Source organism: Stigmatopora argus, chromosome 2 (assembly GCF_051989625.1).
Source record: "Stigmatopora argus isolate UIUO_Sarg chromosome 2, RoL_Sarg_1.0, whole genome shotgun sequence".
NCBI lineage: Eukaryota > Metazoa > Chordata > Actinopteri > Syngnathiformes > Syngnathidae > Stigmatopora > Stigmatopora argus.
The window spans coordinates 16,700,269-16,719,285 of record NC_135388.1 but is presented as its reverse complement, the minus strand read 5'-3'; the positions used below and the strand labels follow the sequence as shown (position 1 = coordinate 16,719,285).

Here is a 19,017-nt window from a genome sequence, read left to right as displayed (position 1 = left end):
AACATTTCAGACTCATTTACTTTTCGCCTTAAAATAAGAAACACCAATGAAAAGAAAACAACAAAGAACTACAAACATCAACAAGCAATCCCTAATTATTGACACAGTTCATTCAATTATCTTTGTATTGCTCACTTGACTATGGGTTGATAAAGATTTGCAAATCATTGAATTCTCTTTTCCTTGTCAGTTTACACAAAGTTCACACGTCACTGGGTTTTGGGATTGCATTTAAAACAGATAGACTTTTGTAACGGACACCGCCGTGTCTAGATAAGCAGAAACGATGGGAATAAAGACTCCTTTTGTGTCATTTAATCATTCAGAAAATCCTTGCCAATTTAAAATGTGAGGAGAATATTTACGTTTTTGGAGAATAGTAGTCAGCTTTACTTTAAACCTCTGTTGAACTGTGCAGGATTAATTAAACCCCGAGAGGGCACATTTTGCACACTAGTAAACTTATGCACATATCATCATAAACATACTGGCCCATGTTATTTTTCCCCACAAATAGCGATTTATTCTTCACAAATGTACTGAAAATTACAGTTCATTGAAAGTACACATAAAGGTCAGAGAACACAAATACATGTAGCTAGGAGTTACTACTCAGTGCATGGCACATTCTCAGGGAGACGACCCATTGTGAGTCTTTGGCTCGTTGCCTCAGGAGTGGTAAAGGCAGAAAGAGTGCAGAAAAATTTAATGTTAAACAGTTGGCCAGCCAACTTAGCCTTTATATTCCAAAATGCGGAGAAGTAAAGTAACCTCCTACTAATGAGTGACAAACAATAGTCTAAGTTTGGTAGTCAAATGAGAGCTAGATTTTTTTTCTTTTCTGTAATACAGCCTAGTAGGCACTGTACAAATTTGACCTTTTCTGAAAGCTGCAATCTTGCAACCAAATATGGGATATGAAAAACATCAAGCTGTGTCCCAAATTTAGAGAAAGTCATTTCACAGGTTCGACACTACGATCGCTGACAGAAAAACAAATAACAAAAATTCACATGAAATGGCATGAATATCATCGTCACAGCCACTATCGTTAGCAGTAACTGCGGGTGTAAACTTGCATTTTTAATAAATGTAACTCACCTTGAGTCCATTTGAAAAGACCGGTTTTCCTACTTTCATTTTTTTTTATTGTTTTTTTTTTGTATAAACACAACTACGTGAGCTAAATATTTTGGCTCAATCTCACAACAACCTGTTGTAGATCCATACTAATAATGCAATGACACTGCGTTCAAATAATTCAAGATTGAACTCCGCCTCATCACACAGTGTAAACATTCTAGAAGGCATGACTAAAGACTGCAAAAATCAGTGTGGAACAGTAACAGCACAGTCTGTAAATTCATTTGCTTATCACACTATACAGTGTTCCGACCTTACAAGTGGAAAGGTTTTTTTTTCACAGATTAGTAAGCCGTGTCCTCACAAAGAATAAAACTCAGAGAAGAAAAGATCAAAAGAACTATCATGAAACTTACAAGTTACCAGTGCCATTGCTATCTTCAACATAAAACTGTATAATGCATGCCATAATTTTGTGTTGACATTTCCAGTGTCTTAGCTTTTGGAATCTATGTTGATAGATAATGTGTTTGTGCATGTGGATGAGTGTGTCAGTCTTTAAGTGGGCGTCTGCCCCAAACATTTTGGTGAATATGCGTCAGATGTGTGTGCTCTTTGAAATATTGTCGCAGGAATGCAGGAGATTAGTGTTTTTCATGATACGTTGTCCGTTCAATCGTGGTTTTGAGGATTTATCTTTCTGCTTTGCCCTTCATTCACACTGTCGTCTGGACGCTTTCCAATGCTTTCCGAGCTCCCGGCTTGCCCTTGGCTTCTTTGCTGTGGGGTTCAAAAGATAAACATGAATAATAAAACGAGCCACCCATAGCCATATTTCACTGCTGGCATTGAGTAGTCTATAATTTGATTGACAGGTATGGCTAATGCCCATTAATATTTCACATTGTAAAAGAAATGATGCCTTCACAACCTATTACTAATGAGCACTTCCAAAAACAAAAAAGAAATCTATTTTTATTATTTACACCCCCTGTGAAGATATATTGGTGGAAATCTGTAATGCATTAAATTGCTTTCACACATATATTTTGTTTTTACAACAAACCTTACTGGCCTTATAATTCTTAATGTGACATATTTGAGATATGGTCTCTAGTATTAGGCTACATTACAGTATCCGAATCCATCAGTTTTTTTTCTTTTTTTATCCCGGGAAAAAGAGTGAAGAGGGAATGCATAATGTATGCCATTAACCACCATGTGGGATAAAACCTCCATCATTGCTTTAATGAATGGAATTGCAATTGACAATCACAGCAGTCTGTTCACTCTTGAGCACAATGCGTTCTTTCTTTGATCTAACATTACATATGCAATTTTTATTGGAATTCTTGATATTTTATTCAATATCGACTTTTTGTGGATTTTTAAACAATAAAGAACATACATAAAGTAGAAAGTATTTTGCCTAGCTCCTGTCATAGGCTTGCTGATATCACATTGGAAAGTGCTTTGATAGTCATGGCTACAAATATTTTATTTACACCCCGCTCACCATCACAAAGAACATTAAAACATTGTTGTCAAACACAATCACACTTGGGGCAGGCACTATTGCTTGCAGGCAAAATGGACATATATATATTTTTAAATCATTTTCTGAAGCGCTTATCCTCACAAGGGTCGCGGCAGGTGCTGGAGACTCTACCAGCTTACTTCGGGCACGAGACGGGGGACACGGTGAATTGGTGGCCAGCCAATCACAAGGCAGAGGAAGACGGACAAGCATTTACGCTCACACCCATACCGATGTGAAATTGGGGAAATTTAGTGTTCAAGCAGCCTACCCCCTGCATGTTTTGGGGATGTGTGAGGAATCCGTAGTACCCAGAGAAAAAGCACTCAACCCCGGAGAGAACATGCAAACTCTACACAGTGAGGACAGTCCTGGGATTGAATCCTCGACCTCAGAACTGAGAGGCCGACGTGCTAACCATTCGGCTGCCGGGCCGCCTAGACCAGAACTAATACAAAATAAATAAATATAAAAGGAAATCAGAGCAAAATGGTACAATATGTTTCGAGAATAAATCAAAATGGGTCGATGTAAAATTACCTATTAAAGGATTTTAAAAAAGTAGCTATACATGCTATGACAATTGAGAACATCAAATAAGTAAAAATATGAACAAGTTCAAAAGATTTAATTTTTCATATATATTCCGTTGGACTATGATTATTTTAACAGAATTAATCAACAGAATTTTCAAAGAAATTAACAGAATCACACAGATACCAGTCAGAGGGACTTATTGAAAAGAACATTATTCTCACTCATGTTAAAAACAAAATGACACCAAATACACAAAAGAAGGCAGAATAACTTCAATGCACAAAAGCATTCAATTTTTAAAAAGCCATTTAACATGCTGCGAGATTCTAATTCTATTGTAATGGTTCTACATGTATTTACTTTGGAAATGTGCTGTTATTATTTAATTTTGCTGATGTTTGGCAAAAACTTCCAAAACTATTTGGTGTGACTTTAGTAAGCTATGAAACGGTTGATGTCAAAGCCAAAATTAGTGAGAGCGAACTCTTGTGACCAGCCAGCTGGAAGCCATAAGTGAAAAAGGAAAGGACACATTATAATGAACAGACCATCAGATGCTGCTCTACTCTACAATTTTGTTTCATAAAACATTTGCACAACAGTTGAAGCAACACTGAATTTCTGAGTGAACATGAGAACACATAATGAAGGTAGCAATGTGACAGGAATATTGGACATAGTGATGCAGGCTCACCCACTGAGACCCAAATGCAAATCACTACTAATCAAACTGTTTACCTCACAATTAATGCTGTTACGATGCGGCACAGAAAGAAAAAATAGAGGCAGGAAAAGTTTGCTGGCTGTATTGTTGCAATAAATAAATACTAGTTTAATTTTATAGTACTAATCTTGAGCTGTTACCTCCTTTCAGGTTCTTTCATAATGAATCAATCAATGGTAATTATTACTATTGAGTATCAATGCTGAATGTACATATACATTTTCATTTCTGGACTGCTTTATCCTCATTAGTCGCGGGGGGTGCTAGAGCCTAATATGGCTGACTTCGGGCCAGAGGCAGGAGACGCCTTGAATCGGTGGCAAACCGATCACAGGTCAAGAGGAGACGGACAACCATTCACGCTCACACTCATACCTAGGGGCAATTTACAACGTCCATTCAGCCTACCATGCATGTTTTTGGAATGTGGGAGGAAACCCGGAGGAAACCCATGCATATTTTCTGACCAATCTGTGAGCTGAGTGAATTGAACACATAGAAGTAGACCAACCAGTATGTGATCGGTTGTTTTGATCAAAACGTTTCACTGAAAACTGTTTTGACCAATAGGCAAATGATGGTCAGCAATGAAAGATATTGGAACAAAAACAACAAAGGTTTAGTCCTGGCCTGTGTTGCCAAAGGTGCACCAGTAAAAAAAAAAGTTGCAAACATTTGCAAAGGCTATATTGTTAGTGTACGTGTATTGTAAAATCCCCTTGGAATCATGTTCTTCTGGACTCAATTCCTCCTCTGACCTATTTTCAATACTGTATTCCGACTCATCGCACGATAAACAAAACAAATCCCGACTATTGTTTTCCATTGAGTCTTATGTCCTGTGCCGTATCCGTACCTTCCTTATTTAGGTTCATTTTATGTTCAAAATTCTATTGTTTGTGGCTCAGGGAAGTCCAGGCTATTTAATTCGGTGAGGTACCCCCTGAGGTGACAGAGGGACTTTAAAACTCATTGGAGCCTTTGTGTTCATTTTTGTGTGCAGAGATTGGAACTCTGCATTAAAATAAATGTAAGGCCCCTCTTTTCCATGTTTTTGAGCTATTATGTGACAGCTGTAGTACGTGTTTTTAAAAATGCTTGGAAACGTTGAAAGTAGCCTCACTTAACACCACTCTAGCGTCTCTGACCCAAGTAACATCTCTAACTAAGGTGGGTGTGCCGTACACAATTAATATTAAAAAGCTCATTTAAACCATGTCTGTAATCCATGAAATCCAATTTTTGTGCTCTGAAAACGTGTCTATTAATAACATGTTTCATTTGGAGCATTTTCTTGCTTCAACTCACCTGATGTGGTTCTGGTTGTGTTTTTGCTTCTGCAGCTAATTCCCTTGTCGGATTCTGAAAGCATTCACTTCCAGTCTATTGGAGGAGGAAGAAAAAAAGTGTCAACGCACATGATAGTAATCTGGCTTTTTTTTCTGAATTAGAACATGTGTGCGAGTGTTTGAGACACGCATAAGAAAACAAAAGAAATATATCAGGTTTATCTGGTGAGGTCTACAACAAGTTTATTGTCTCATCTCTCATCTCATTTTCTAAACCACTTTATCCTCACTAGGTTCGTGGGGTGTGCTGGAACCTATCCCAGCTGATTCCGGGCCAGACCATGCACACTCACACCCATACCTAGGGACAATTTAGAGTGTCCAATTAGCCTACCATGCATGTCTTTGGAATGTGGGAGGAAACCGGAGTACCCAGAGAAAACCCACGCAGGAGAACATGCAAACTCTGTGAGGCCGACGCGCTAACCACTCATCCGCCAGGCCGATTATGGCAGCTTGTACAGTATAATTGTAACCAATAAAGTACCTTTATCCACCCCCAAAAAGGGGAAAAAATAATTTAAAAAAACATCAGCTCTGTGCGGACAATATATTTATATAGTCGCAGTGCTGTGGTTGGTTGAGTCTGAAAGTAGATCAGGTCCTTTAGAAAAACATTTCATCCAGCTCCTAAAACTTATTTATCATACCTTAATAATAAATTGTCTCAAAGAAGTAAAACTGCCTAAATATAAAATGTGCTTGGGCTTTAGGGATTTTGAGATGATCTAAAACAGTGTTTCCCAACAATTTTGAGCTGCATCAGACTATTTGAATTGCACAAATCTTGCACACCACACGCTGAAAATATTCAAATTTAAAACTCTCTCACCTATGAAGCTTTGATGAGACTGACTTTATAATTACAATATAAATATCATATTGATCAACAGAAATTAAAGAAACACAAAAAAATACTTCAATATAAAATCTTTCACACCAACCTTTCGTTGCCAAAAGTTGAAACCAAACAACTTCAAATTCATGTTACAGTAAAAATAAGCAACAAAACCACTTAAATGTTGTAATATTGCAATTTGATTCTTCTAAGATTACAATATGGGTTCAGTGTTCATCATATTTCAGTTTTAATTTCTAACATTATAAATTTTCTCTCAGAATATTACATATTTATGACTTCTTGGCCGGTAATTTCCCATGGCACATTTGACCATACCTCATTGCACACTAGTGTGCCACGCACGGCACAGTGGTTGGTAAACACTGATCCTATCCTATCATTATCTTTTACCCTAATTTCTTGATAGTCTCTTGCCAAGAATCTTTATGGTCTCATAAATTCTTTCGGTTTCCACAACTTTAAAGAATTCATGGAGTTATTGAATTCATGATAGTTGGAATGTCACAGTTGCCTAGAGAATCCTAGAGAAGCTTGTCAAAGATAGGATGGCATCAGATTATTGGTAATTTGAATGGAGAATGTCAATTACTGACTATCTCTTCTCACTCGCAATATCAGCTTCCATACTCTTTTTATTCATTTTCTATTCAGCATAGCACTCTGCTGCAGTTTTCTTTTCAAACGAATCATTTCAGCAGAACTATTTGGAAACCAGAGGAGTATAGTTGAGAGTCAAGAGCATTTATGCTGAAAGTGTCAATTTTTAAATCATACCCTAATGCAAGTATTACTTCCATCCGTTCATTATCTCTAAGAGCTCATTCTGTGGGGCCATAGGGAGCTAGAGCAGGCAAACACTGGCCAAAAATGTTCAAAGCTAACCTTGAACTAAGGATGTGCCATGTCATAATGTCACGGATATTACTGGTGTTTTTCATTTCTGGCAGTGATAAGAATTCTTTTAAATATCCCGGTAGCTATGGTGCAGTGTTATCAAGATGTCAGTCGTCAGAGGTTACAGAAGATGTACCCACATTGCACACGTATGCATGTTATATAAAGAACTTTGAAGAGGGGAAGTGCATACGTACATATACATACATACATACATACATACATACATACATATAAACAGAGAGAGACGAAAAGAGTGTGAGGTTTGCCATGCAATTCACTGCGTTATTCCCCTCTTTCGCACAACAATTGAGACAATCTGTATTTTTAGAAGCTGGTAACAGCTATATATGGATGCTGGTGGCTTGAAGCCCTTAGGTTGCATCGTTGTTTAATTACTGTTAAGGCTCACCTCCTCCATCTGGCACTTTTTAACGCCACCCTTTTCTCTCCTTATTTCGACAATATTCATTGGGGGTTTGCTGGTTGTGGCATGTCTCTGAACTTTAGCAATATCCTGTCAGGAGAAAACAACATTTTAGCTGTGGCTTGAAAATAATTATATGACCGGTTAACAAAATTCAATCAACCAAATGCATTTAAAACAAGATAAAACAAGAGCAACGGTGCTTCACTTTAAACATTAAATGAATGATGTAGGACTATATACAAGATAAGGAATCCACTTAACTAAATTTTAATGTTCATTCTTTGTATGTTTGGACTTTGTGAAAGCAGCTTAAAGTTGAGTGCAGTATTGAATAGATTGCAGTTGTTCCTGGCGCTGTTTCAATGAAAAATTTTGCTTGAGAGTTTTCTCTTGTTCTTACCACACAAGACAGGAGGTGCCATGTTAGTCATAAGAGCTAGTACACTACATGCTGTGTGCACAATCTGCAAGGAAATGTTGCTCCAACAATTGTGTTTTAGGTAAGCTCATAGAAAAAAAAAATACATTGGCCATCACAACATCTGGTGGCTTTTGCGTTATGACAAGTCTATTTTTGCGTTATTTATTTGCTTTTTATATCATTTTTTTATGCCAAATGTCTTTAAGGTGTTTCATTTTCTTCTTTTTTGTTACTTACCATACCTACTATGGTATGCTCGTATATTATTAATTTTTAATGATTGTGCTGTTCAGAATACAGAAAATCACAAGGGAAAATATACATACATCATCCGTACCGCTTATCCTCACAAGGGTCGTAGGGGTGCTGGAGCCTATCCCAGCCATCTATGGGCGCCACCCCACCCTGAATTTGTGGCCATCCAATCAAGGACAATTTAGAGTGATCAACCAGCCTACCATGCATGTTTTTGGGATGTGGGAGGAAACCAGAGTATGCAGAGAAAACCCACGCAAGCCTTGGTAAACTCCACAGAGGAAGGTCCAAACCTGGGATCAAACCCTCGATCTCAGAAATGTGAGCCCAATGTGCAAACCACTCAATCACCGGGCGCCAATTCAGTTCTATTGCTACCAAATATAGTTGTGAACCATTTTGGTCCTTTTGAACAAGGAGTACAATTATGTGCTGTTCTAAACATGTAATTTTAGAACAATTTGGCAGAGATTTCAATGTGATCTGGCGCGCCTCCATACAAGCAGACAGAGTGGACAGATGGAGCACCCCAGTAATCTTTACAGCAAGGGCTGACTCAGATTTATCAGACAGCCAGTCAAAGTGTACAGCGCTGAAAGGAGATAATGGAGATAATAGAGCTAGAATCTTACCTGACAACTAAAGTGCAGCTATTTTTAATGCCAATGCAAAGAGGCTGTTGTGTACTACCCCATCACTTTTTTGTTCATATGTACATATGTAGTTTGTCGCAAAAAGTGCTACACATTTACCAAAAAAAATCGCGGCCCTTGCGAGGATAAGTTGCTAAGAAAATGAATGAATGAATGAATATACATTTCAACCAAATTGGACTGTTTAAATGTAAGCACAAAAACATTAGTGCCAACCTTTACTTTTTACCAGGCCACCAACACTTGAAGAGATGGGGAAACTGAGACATCATAAGAAAGATTTTGATGGGGAAGAAAAACATCTTGCAAGCATGTCAAATCTCTGAGGCACACACTTAAAAGACGCAACGCAAATTGAGACTGCTTTGACGAGAGAAAAGCCACTTAAAGAAAGGAATTGCTCACCAGAATCATGACAGATAAGGCACAGCAGTGCTTGTGGTCTACCAGATGATTTCAAAGTGTCTGCAGTGACTGCTTTTCAGAAATCAGTTCGAACACAATCTCTGTTTTGGATTGACATGATTGCTTGGTGCAGGGCTAGTACACATAGCAATTGTACTGTGATGCTCTGTAAATATTCAACTGTGACTTCTGTAGTAAAAATTCTAAAATGAGTAATACAGTAAGGAGGTAGCCAGCACAATCATGTTGCCGTCATTGTGTCTGATCAAAATATTTGAACTAGTTGGTGGTTTTATGTACAACATAACAGCGTGCAGACCTTTCTTTGAGCAAATCCATAAACCGGATTTGTTATTTCCAAATCCCTTTCTGTTTTTTTCCTCTGGTTTTAATCCCTTTTTATAAATGTATTTCTTTTTAAATTTTGTTTTGCATTTTATAACTTCCTGCTTGTAGAAAATAAGATGGGCGTGGATGTGATTAGTAGACTAAAAAAAGTTACAGTAATTTGACTTTCTAAACCAATTAAAGTAGAATCATTAATTCCCAAATGAAAATAATTCTTGGTCATTGGCATTCTTCACGACAGTTCTTTTAGTTCAAGGATTGCTGACAATCCCTTTTCATGAGCTCTTTACGGAGAGGTTAGTGGACAAAAATTGACAACAAACATTTTTATTTCTAATATGCATTAAATAAATGACACTAAGCAAAATATTGATTTACCTTGGCATGTGGCTGTTGAAAGGTGACCCTGGAGCTGTTGATGAGTGACGAGTATCTGTACATATGGGAAGGAGATGTGGCAAATCTGTGGCTGCCGCTGGGCTGGTTGTGCAGGACAGCTGAGAAGCAGATGTGAACGGTATCCTTTAGTGCCTTCAGCTGAGACTCCTGTAGCCAAAAGAGATTATTCATGAAAAAAAAAAATCAGCTCTCGCCATTTATACACTGATTGATTTTTTTTTTAAAGATGCCAAGCTACAAATTTACTTTAAAACATTCACAAATCGGCTTTAAAATGTGTGTTGCACAATAAAGTGGCAGCGTGTGTATCAACGTTTGCTCTATTTATGGGTTTTGACAGCAATGTAAACCTTTCAGGCTTCTTCAAAATGTGTTTTTCCATTTAGCTGTAACGTTCAGTTGTTAGTTTGGACAAAAAAAATCCCAGTAAGAAAAACATGTACCAACTAAGCTTACCATTTTCGAATTTTGGAAGCGCCATCTTTAAATGAGATAAGATTGCACTTCATTAATATTTCTAAAAATATTAAAGCATGTTTTTTTGGGGAAATAGTTCTAACCAATGTTCCCTCTAAGCTGCGCGCGTGCGTAATTGCAAACTACTCTCGTCTTCTCTGCGCACAGCAAATCATATGGAGCGCACAAAATAAAATCCCTTTTTTTTTTTGCTGTGAGGCTGACGCGCGAACCACTCATCCGCCGGGCCGCTCATTCATAGATATTAATCATTACATTTTATTATTACTAAATCATTTATGTGTAGTAGACATACACCTGCTTATGGCAGGTGTGATACTGGTGTGTGCCCATAGCGAGCAATGATGATGTTGCTCACACCGGTACTCAGTGTGCTCAGGGAGGTTGTCTTTCTGCCCAGACAAACAAAAAATTTGAGGGAACATTGGTTCTAACACAGTTATCAATGGTTGAACTGAGATCTTTCCCGGCTGTTTGATTGTGTTTACAACAGGAGATCCCTCTCCACCAATAAGTCCACTATGAGATCAGTTCTTTGTCTTCGTCCAGGTTGCCACATAACATACCACATAATAAGGTTGGTACCACTGTCTCCGTCAGAACAAACGATGTTGTCTAGCAACCAACCAATCTTTTTCGAAATTAGTGATTATAAATTCACAAACAAAACAGGTGTATGCAATATAGATGCCTTTGATCAATTAAGTCAATTTAAAAATGGGGAAAAATTACAATAGACATTTGCAAGACGTGTATTCCACAGATGATCAGGTTACTTTTGAGTTTTGCAATAATACATTCCTGTACAGTAAATTGACATTTGGAATATGAACCAAGTTTATATGTTCATGCTAACATTTAGCAAAAGGGTCGATTGACTTTGTCATATTTACGAGTGTATAGGTTGGTCAGTAATTGAAATAAAAATGGATGAAGGAATAAAATTGCCTCGTGTATGCTGTCAATGCATTATCGAAACAAATAATATTGGCTAGTGGCCTGATATGTTGTTGAGAAAAGTACGGTAGTTCTTCTCCCATCATAAGAATAAAATGCTCGTAACTCGCTTCTTTCTTCATTACTAGGTACCATTACATCTAACTATTTCTACATGGTGTGGTGCGTGAGTCTACAATAACAGAAATGGGCGGAGAAAAGTCTCTGGAGAAATGGCCATATTTTCTTCACCACGTTCATTTGAACTGATTTTATTCCAGAGATTAGACTTATTTTCTGATACCTGATATCGTTTCATCCAATATATTTTGAAAACACTGCACAGATATGTTGTCAAGGATATCCTGAAGGGAAAAGTGAGAACTCTTGAGCAAGATTTTGGAGAGTCTTGCAGAAAAGGAGCCTGAATAAAGAATGTTAAGTACTCACCTTGTCGAGTGCAGTCTTCTCTAATTCTTCCTTAGCCATTGTTAACTTGTGTTCCAAATCCATTAGTTGCTGCCCCTACAGAGAAAATGGCTTGAATTCAAATGACCACTTTAGTACAAGGGTCATTCAGTCCACACAAAAGCCCATTAAGAGAAGAGCCAAATGAGTCTCATTATTAATGGATTTACCATTATGATTGAAATAATTTTGATAATTTGCAAGATTATATCAAATTAAAACTGGCCATGGTGGTCTGCTTTGAGACAGTATCTTTTGTGACTGTTCATTTACTGCCTGTTTAAAACTGGACATTTTCCAAGTTTGAAAGAAGCACATGCAATTTACTGATTTGTCCATCCCTTTAAAAAGCAATGCAGGTAAAGGTACATTGTAACTGAGTTGAAATGTTGACACATCAAATATGAGCAGAATTCACGAAATTCCAATGCAGTTTTCAGCACATTAATTGATAATGTTAAAGTTATGCCATTTTCATTCATGCATCTTCCATACCGCGCATCCTCGTAAGGGCTGCTGGTTCCTATCCCAGCCGACTTCGAGGGAAAGGCAGACTACAATCTAGACTGGTCACCAGCCAGCCGTAGGGCAAACAGAGAGACAGACGACCATTCGCACTCACAATCATACCGCCACCAGCAGGAATCGAGCCTGTGCCAGCCCGCACCAAAGTCAGACAGGTGAACCACTACCCCGTTAGGTGGTATGTCATAACATATTTCACCATGAAATACAAGGCTATGGCATCTATGAAACATTTATTTCTCTTTCTCTGAGGGTTCATATCAGTGTAGAATATTTAAATACTATACTTCTACATACATTGATATTAATTAGTTTGAACATTACTGATTATAACTATAAAAAAGGAGCCTAATATTATTTATTTCAGAATATTGGTAGAAGATATTTTAAATGTGATGCGACGAGAAAAAAAATACATACACTGAATGTGTTTGCATTTGATCACAACATATTATACAGGAATGAAATGTTGCTCAACAAAATACAAATAAATAAATAATGAGTCCAGGTTGGATTGGATAAGAAGTATAGATATCTACTGTCTGCTCTCTGTATTACTTCTAAAGATTAACAGATGTGTGCTTGGAAGCATTCATGTGGAGTTGTATGATAGAGCACCATTACACCGATTGATCGTGCATCATCAGTAGATAGCACTTTGAGGAATGCAAGCATATGGACTGACCCAGAAATGCTGACTTTCAGGGTTACTGACTCAAAGCTCCATATTTAAGTGTCAGTCCATTATGTAGGTGTGGTGTCAGCAGGGCACAACCCATTTTGCGAGGTGAGACATGTGACTACATCAGGACACCAGTCTTTCACTTCTAAAAGCCAGAGGAAGAACAGCCGCGCCGTACGACTGAATAGGCACGGGTAAAGATAGACTCTCCTGCCTTGCACAACGATGGAGGGTCATTCTTCCAAAGGAATGTTACAGTATATAATAACAGAACAAACCTTCCCTGTATGCAATGATTGGAAACCTGAGTGGTGTTTACAGTATATTGCCATGAGGGGAATACAGCTGCTACAGTGGGTTGTCTTGTAATGTGACACTTTGTTGTAACTGTATTAATAATTATTTTAAATGTTATTGTGCAGACAGCTCAACGGCCCAGTGGTCAGTGCATTGGCCTTACTGTTCTGAGATTGAGGGTTCGAGCCCAGCTGGATATCGACCCTCCTGAGTGGAGTTTGCATGTTATGCCTGCGGCTGTGTGGGTTTTTTCCGGGTACTCGGGTGAGGTGGTTGTAATTTTTGTGTACTCTCACCACAAAAAAATTATTCTTGCTCCACTACAACAGCTGTTATTACCAATTCAATTTTCTCACAGGCACGGTACCTTGACTGACACCCCCCATGAGGCTGATGACATTTCCGATCTTGAGCGACTGTTCACTGCATTCTCGTCTCATCTGCTCTGTTATCCCCTGCTAGGCGTTCAATCATTTCTTATAGGGAATACAGCAAAGCCTCAATAGAAAGCTCTCGGGGAAAATCCTACTGGCATTCCCCTCGAATAATAAGTCAGAAATAAAATAGTATAAATGATGGGTTTTTGAGTAGCGTGAAACACATTTATGACCAAAGACTCTAAGTTTTCTTGAAAATAATTGGGACATTAAGCAACAAATCTATTTTTAGATACATGATGAGGTATCACACAATTGCAGCGATTCCCAACTTTTTTGAACTGCGGCACACTTTTAACATTAACACTGTAATGCTAAAATCTTAGTTTTAATTGATTAGCCCTTTTTTTAAATATGAAAGTTTTTTTTAACCCAATGCGGGGTCTGACCAATGAACTATGGAAGTGACTTTCTTTCTGGAAAATATTTCTTAATTGGTGACAAAATTTGGATTGGAACGATATTTCCATGGTAGTCTCGAGGGCTTCTGCGTTTTGGAGCTGGTTTAAAAGATAACCAGCCTTCAATAAGAACTTACCTTAAAAATTAAATCCTTTTTCCCATATCGTAGTTCTTTCAGTTGAGCTTGGATTTTTTTGGACTGCAAGAGAAAATAAAAAAATAAGTGTTAGCTGAAATTTTGAAATAGGTTTTAGATCACACAGAAGGATTCTGGCAGGTTGCAGTAGAAGGTTCCTTTGTGAGTGTTCCCAGGGTAAAAGCTCAAGCTAAAAGAACTGCCTCACAGTCAGAAGGAAAATATCAAATTTCCCCTCCAGTGAACTGCAAAGACAACCCAAACACTGATGCAGCCATGCGGCATCTTCATGCCAGCCACCACATTATCACCCGCACCAAAGTGCTGCCACCTCCTCACGTATGAAGGTGCTTTGGTGATAACAGGCTGCTGTCTGTAATCAGTAAGCAACACATCCAAATGTCGACCTATAATTTGCAACCACTTCCAACATAACAGACTGGTTGCTGCTGTGGCCAATTTTTCTCCACAGCTCATGTAGCGTTGCCAGGCCATATTAAAATCCGTGTTTGACATACTAAGAAGCAACCTTTGAAATAAGCAGAGACCCAAGGTTCTCATTTGGAAAGAAGCTATTGGCTGCAAAACATTCCCAGACTATTTTGCCTTGGGTCCATCTTGTTTATTTAGGCCACTAAGTGGACCGGCACACACAAACACAGTTTCGGACTCTTTACAGCTAATGAAGTGAATTATCCACTAATGAGCTGCAACGGGGAAAGACAAATAGAGCTTTGGAAAGACCGAATGCGACCAACTGTGTTCAAATGTGAGTTGTCTGCGAATCCACCTACCTAGCTTTCACAATTTTTGCAGAAGGTCTGTTGCTAATATTCTGAAAATCTGTGATGTCTACAATGTTCTTTCATCAGTGCCTTTACCCTGCACCATTGCTAAAATTAGTACAAAGTTCACACAAAGGGGGCTCTTGTTCTTCACATTTGATCATGGACACCCTGTTTGCTATAGCCTGTTGCAGCTTGTTTGTACACATTGAGCAACCTTTCGAAAATGTTTGAAAGTAGTAAAACATTTTTTTCTTCTTCTGCTGGGCATCTAACAATGATGTTTTCCAAAATGATTGATCGAAAGATAAAGGGCATAATTAAAACTTGTTTAATGTAATTTACTAAATGACTGATCAGAAGACATAAGGCATAATTAAAACTTGTTTAATGTAAACCTTCAAACTAGTATAATATATGTACTGTCAACATATATGGCAACAATTTTCAATAATTCATTCATTGATTCATATTCCGTACCCTGCATCCTCGTAAGGGTTGCAGGAATGCTTGGAGCCTATCCCTGCTGACTTCAGGCGAAAGGTAGAGTACTCTACTTGGCCACCAGTCAGCCGTAGCACAATTTTCAATAATGTTTGATTTGGTCTATCTTTTTCTTTTTAACGTAGTACATATGTGAGACATATAACGTCATAAATTCTAAATGTGAAAGTAACATAACCAAAAAAACGAGCAAGCAAAACAATAGTCATTTTTGGGGGAGAATCAATGCACAGTATATACTCTAAATGATTGAATTGTTGGTTTTCATTTCCTTTTTATCTTTTTTTCCCTCTTATGTGAATCTCTACTTTCTCCTTATCATGTTCCCAATGCCTTTCTATCTCTTAATGTTCCCTGTCTACATCAGTGTCTTGGACACGGTCAGTTAAAACATAATGTCGGCTCTTATCGTAAACGGAAGAATAAATACAATCCAGTGAGGTTTGTGTTCTTCAGAAAGTTGACAATCTCTTCTGTTATTGCTTTGGTGATACGGATTCAATGTTCTAAAGCACTCACAGCACATCGTCTGTGCATGTGAAGTTCCTAAATAAAGGGATGTTCTAAAGAAGCACAGCTAATGAGAATAGACTTTCAAAGTCATGACTGCTAATTTGTTGTGCTGTAGCCGGGGTCAAAGAAATAACTTAATTAATAACACATTGATTTTATCTGGAGCTATTCTGCGACATGGCAAGAATAATTTAAAGAAGCTGCAGCACTGCGAACGGAAGTGAAAAAAGGAAAGCAAGAGCTTGTGTATTTCAATATGCTGCATTCTTTGTATTATCAAAGCATAGGCCTATTAGTTGACTCAATAAATCATGCCGGCCACTCTTTTAGCCAAGACTATGCCAAACATGATGTATCGTGATGGCAGTATTCTACAGTGGCTTGCAAAAGTTACAAAGTTCTACATTTTATCATGTCACAACCACAAACATAAATATATTGTGTTGGAGTTTTATGTTAAAGAGTATCACAATTAGCTCGGTCGTGGAATGTAGTTGTACCCAAATGCAGTGAGGCAGGCAATGGACGAGTGGAATGGAGTGCTTCACAAAACTTTATTTACTTAAGGCAGGTTGTTTAGAAAATAACAATGACATAGAAATCATAACAAAAATCAAACCTGACGCGAAAGATATGGGGTAACGAGGAACTTGGCATGGAAACGCGGCATTAAATAGAAAGACAAGGGTTGATCACAAAGTACACACAGCTGGTTACGAGAGGAAGGGAAGCCCGGAGGGACACAAGAGGCGAAAAAGACACAGACAGGACACACAGGGAAAAAGGTAAAACAAAACCAACCAACAGCCCAACTAACTCTAACAAAGAGCAACAAAGTGGCATGCAAAAAAAAGTATTTAAGTCAGCCAATACTTTACGAGATTACGATTTGCAGTATATGCCACTACTAGTTTTGCACATCTGGAGATCAAAATTTTTGCCGAGTCTTTGCAAACAAACCAAGCACAATCAGATGATATGGAAAAAAATTTGTGAGGAGCGATTTTGAGAGGTTGGCACAGATTCTTAATTGGATTTAGATCAAGAGAGTTTGGGTTCGACACCTGTGAGCTACGCTATCACAGGGTCAAAAGTGTTTTTATAGAAGCTCACATTCATACACACTTCTCCTCAAAACTAATTTTATTGCAAGATTTTTTCAGGTGAAACTATTTGGTATTTGGGATTTTGATGCATAGGCAATAATTATGTCTCTCTACTTAGCCAACTATCCTGACATGAAAAAAAACCCAGTGCATCATACATAAAAAATAATTCCTTATTATACAGAATGTCTTACAGCACTTTGTTATATATGTTAAGGCAGTGCCTGAGTGTCAATTATAGTGTAGCGTGACCAGAACAGATGTGATCTTAAATGCCTACATTCACTGACTTCCTTTTGTTCTGGTGTGAAGATGAACTCTACGGTTAATGTAAATTCATCTGTAAAACGGTGTTTTAACGAGGTATTAGGACAGAAGCTAGGAATCGAACCCAGCAAAAGTTATTACTTCACTTATTGCAACTACATACTGTAAACAATACTTTTAGAACATAATGTTGGGAGAAAAACATGACTATCAATCTTAAAATAAAGCCATTACCTTATGTAAAACACTCTTTACAGAGCAGAGCACTTTTCATTCAGTGATTTTTTTCAGAACACATTGGAGTTTGAATCACTAATTACTTTACAATCAGAATCATCATCAAAATCTGATGACATATTTCTTTGGTTCTCAAGGAGAATCTAATTTTAGCATTTCTTACCATGGGCACAGCTGTGGAGCGTATTAAGCTTCTTTTCCCAGCAGGATCTATTGACTTACGATGTTTTAAGAGATTTTCCATTTATGAAATCCCGTTCAGGTACAAGCAATGGCACCAAAACAGATTTTTAAAAAGAAATATTGCCTAACGTATACCCCTGATGTTGAAAATGAGTGTTTTATTGGCCTATTGTTGTGGTGATGAAGATGACATATATGAACATAGCACCATCTATAATAAGAAGGACTATACAGCAACGACAGAGTATATTTCCCCAAAAAAGAAAGCGAACAAACAAACAGATCCATGCTCTAACAGATAAGAAAAAAATCAACTGATTAAATGGCAGATCTAAAACCTGTTAGCCATCCCTTCCCCTCAAAGGGCTGCATGACTCACACTTTTATTGACTTCATCAACGTCAGATGTTTCCCTTGGGGATTTCATGATGTTTCCAAAAGGTTAGATGGTATTTTTGAAATGACCTAACATCTGTTAATTCACAGTTAAGTGAACTTCTTTTCGTGATTAAAGGAAGCCTTTGACTATAAATTAGAATCTGCAAATAAATACAAACTGTAATTTACTTTACTTTACTCTACTCTACTCTGCTCTTTCCTCTAATTTCTTGCCATTTGAGAATGCATTCTTCTTTATAGTGAGTACCTAAGCCGATTTTCTTGTTAACATGTTAACAACTGCTTCACTGTGCTACATTATTCACTTAGAAATCAAAGTCTTAGTTTCCACAAATGATAAATAAGCTAGTAATCTAAAGTAGCAAAGCGCAGCCTGGCTTATGAGTAGTTAGCGCATCAGCCTCACAGCTCTAGGGTCCTGGGTTCAAATCCAGGTCGGTCCACCTGTGTGGAGTTTGCATGTTCTCCCCGGGCCTGGGTGGGTTTCCTCCGGGTACTCCGGTTTCCTCCCACATTCCAAAAACATGGATGGTAGGTTTATTGGATTCTCTAAATTGGCCCTAGGCATGGGTGTCAATGTGCATAGTTGTCCGTCTCCATGTGCCCTGCGATCGGCTGCCCACCGATTCAGGGTGTCCCGCGTGTCTGGCCTGAAGTCAGCTGGGATAGGCTCCAGCACCCCCCACAAATCCCTAGTGAGGATAAAGCGGTTCAGATAATGAATGAATAAATTAGCAGAGCGTAATAGTTATTGGGGTGACCATTT

At 38.1% G+C, this 19,017-nt stretch overlaps 1 protein-coding gene across 1 annotated transcript in view; it reads right to left on the bottom strand.

Annotated features, from left to right (window-relative positions):
• Positions 1-497: 497 nt before the first annotated feature.
• The window catches only part of luzp2 (leucine zipper protein 2), an 82,271-nt gene continuing 63,751 nt past the window's right edge, over positions 498-19,017 (bottom strand). Inside the window, exons 7-12 of the mRNA XM_077595107.1 lie at positions 14,258-14,320; positions 11,761-11,835; positions 9,877-10,044; positions 7,399-7,503; positions 5,190-5,264; positions 498-1,863 (exon numbers count right to left, since the gene is read on the bottom strand). Of these exons, the coding sequence (XP_077451233.1) occupies positions 1,756-1,863; positions 5,190-5,264; positions 7,399-7,503; positions 9,877-10,044; positions 11,761-11,835; positions 14,258-14,320 (594 nt within the window). The 3' untranslated portion in view covers positions 498-1,755. The remainder of the gene's footprint in view (positions 1,864-5,189; positions 5,265-7,398; positions 7,504-9,876; positions 10,045-11,760; positions 11,836-14,257; positions 14,321-19,017) is intronic.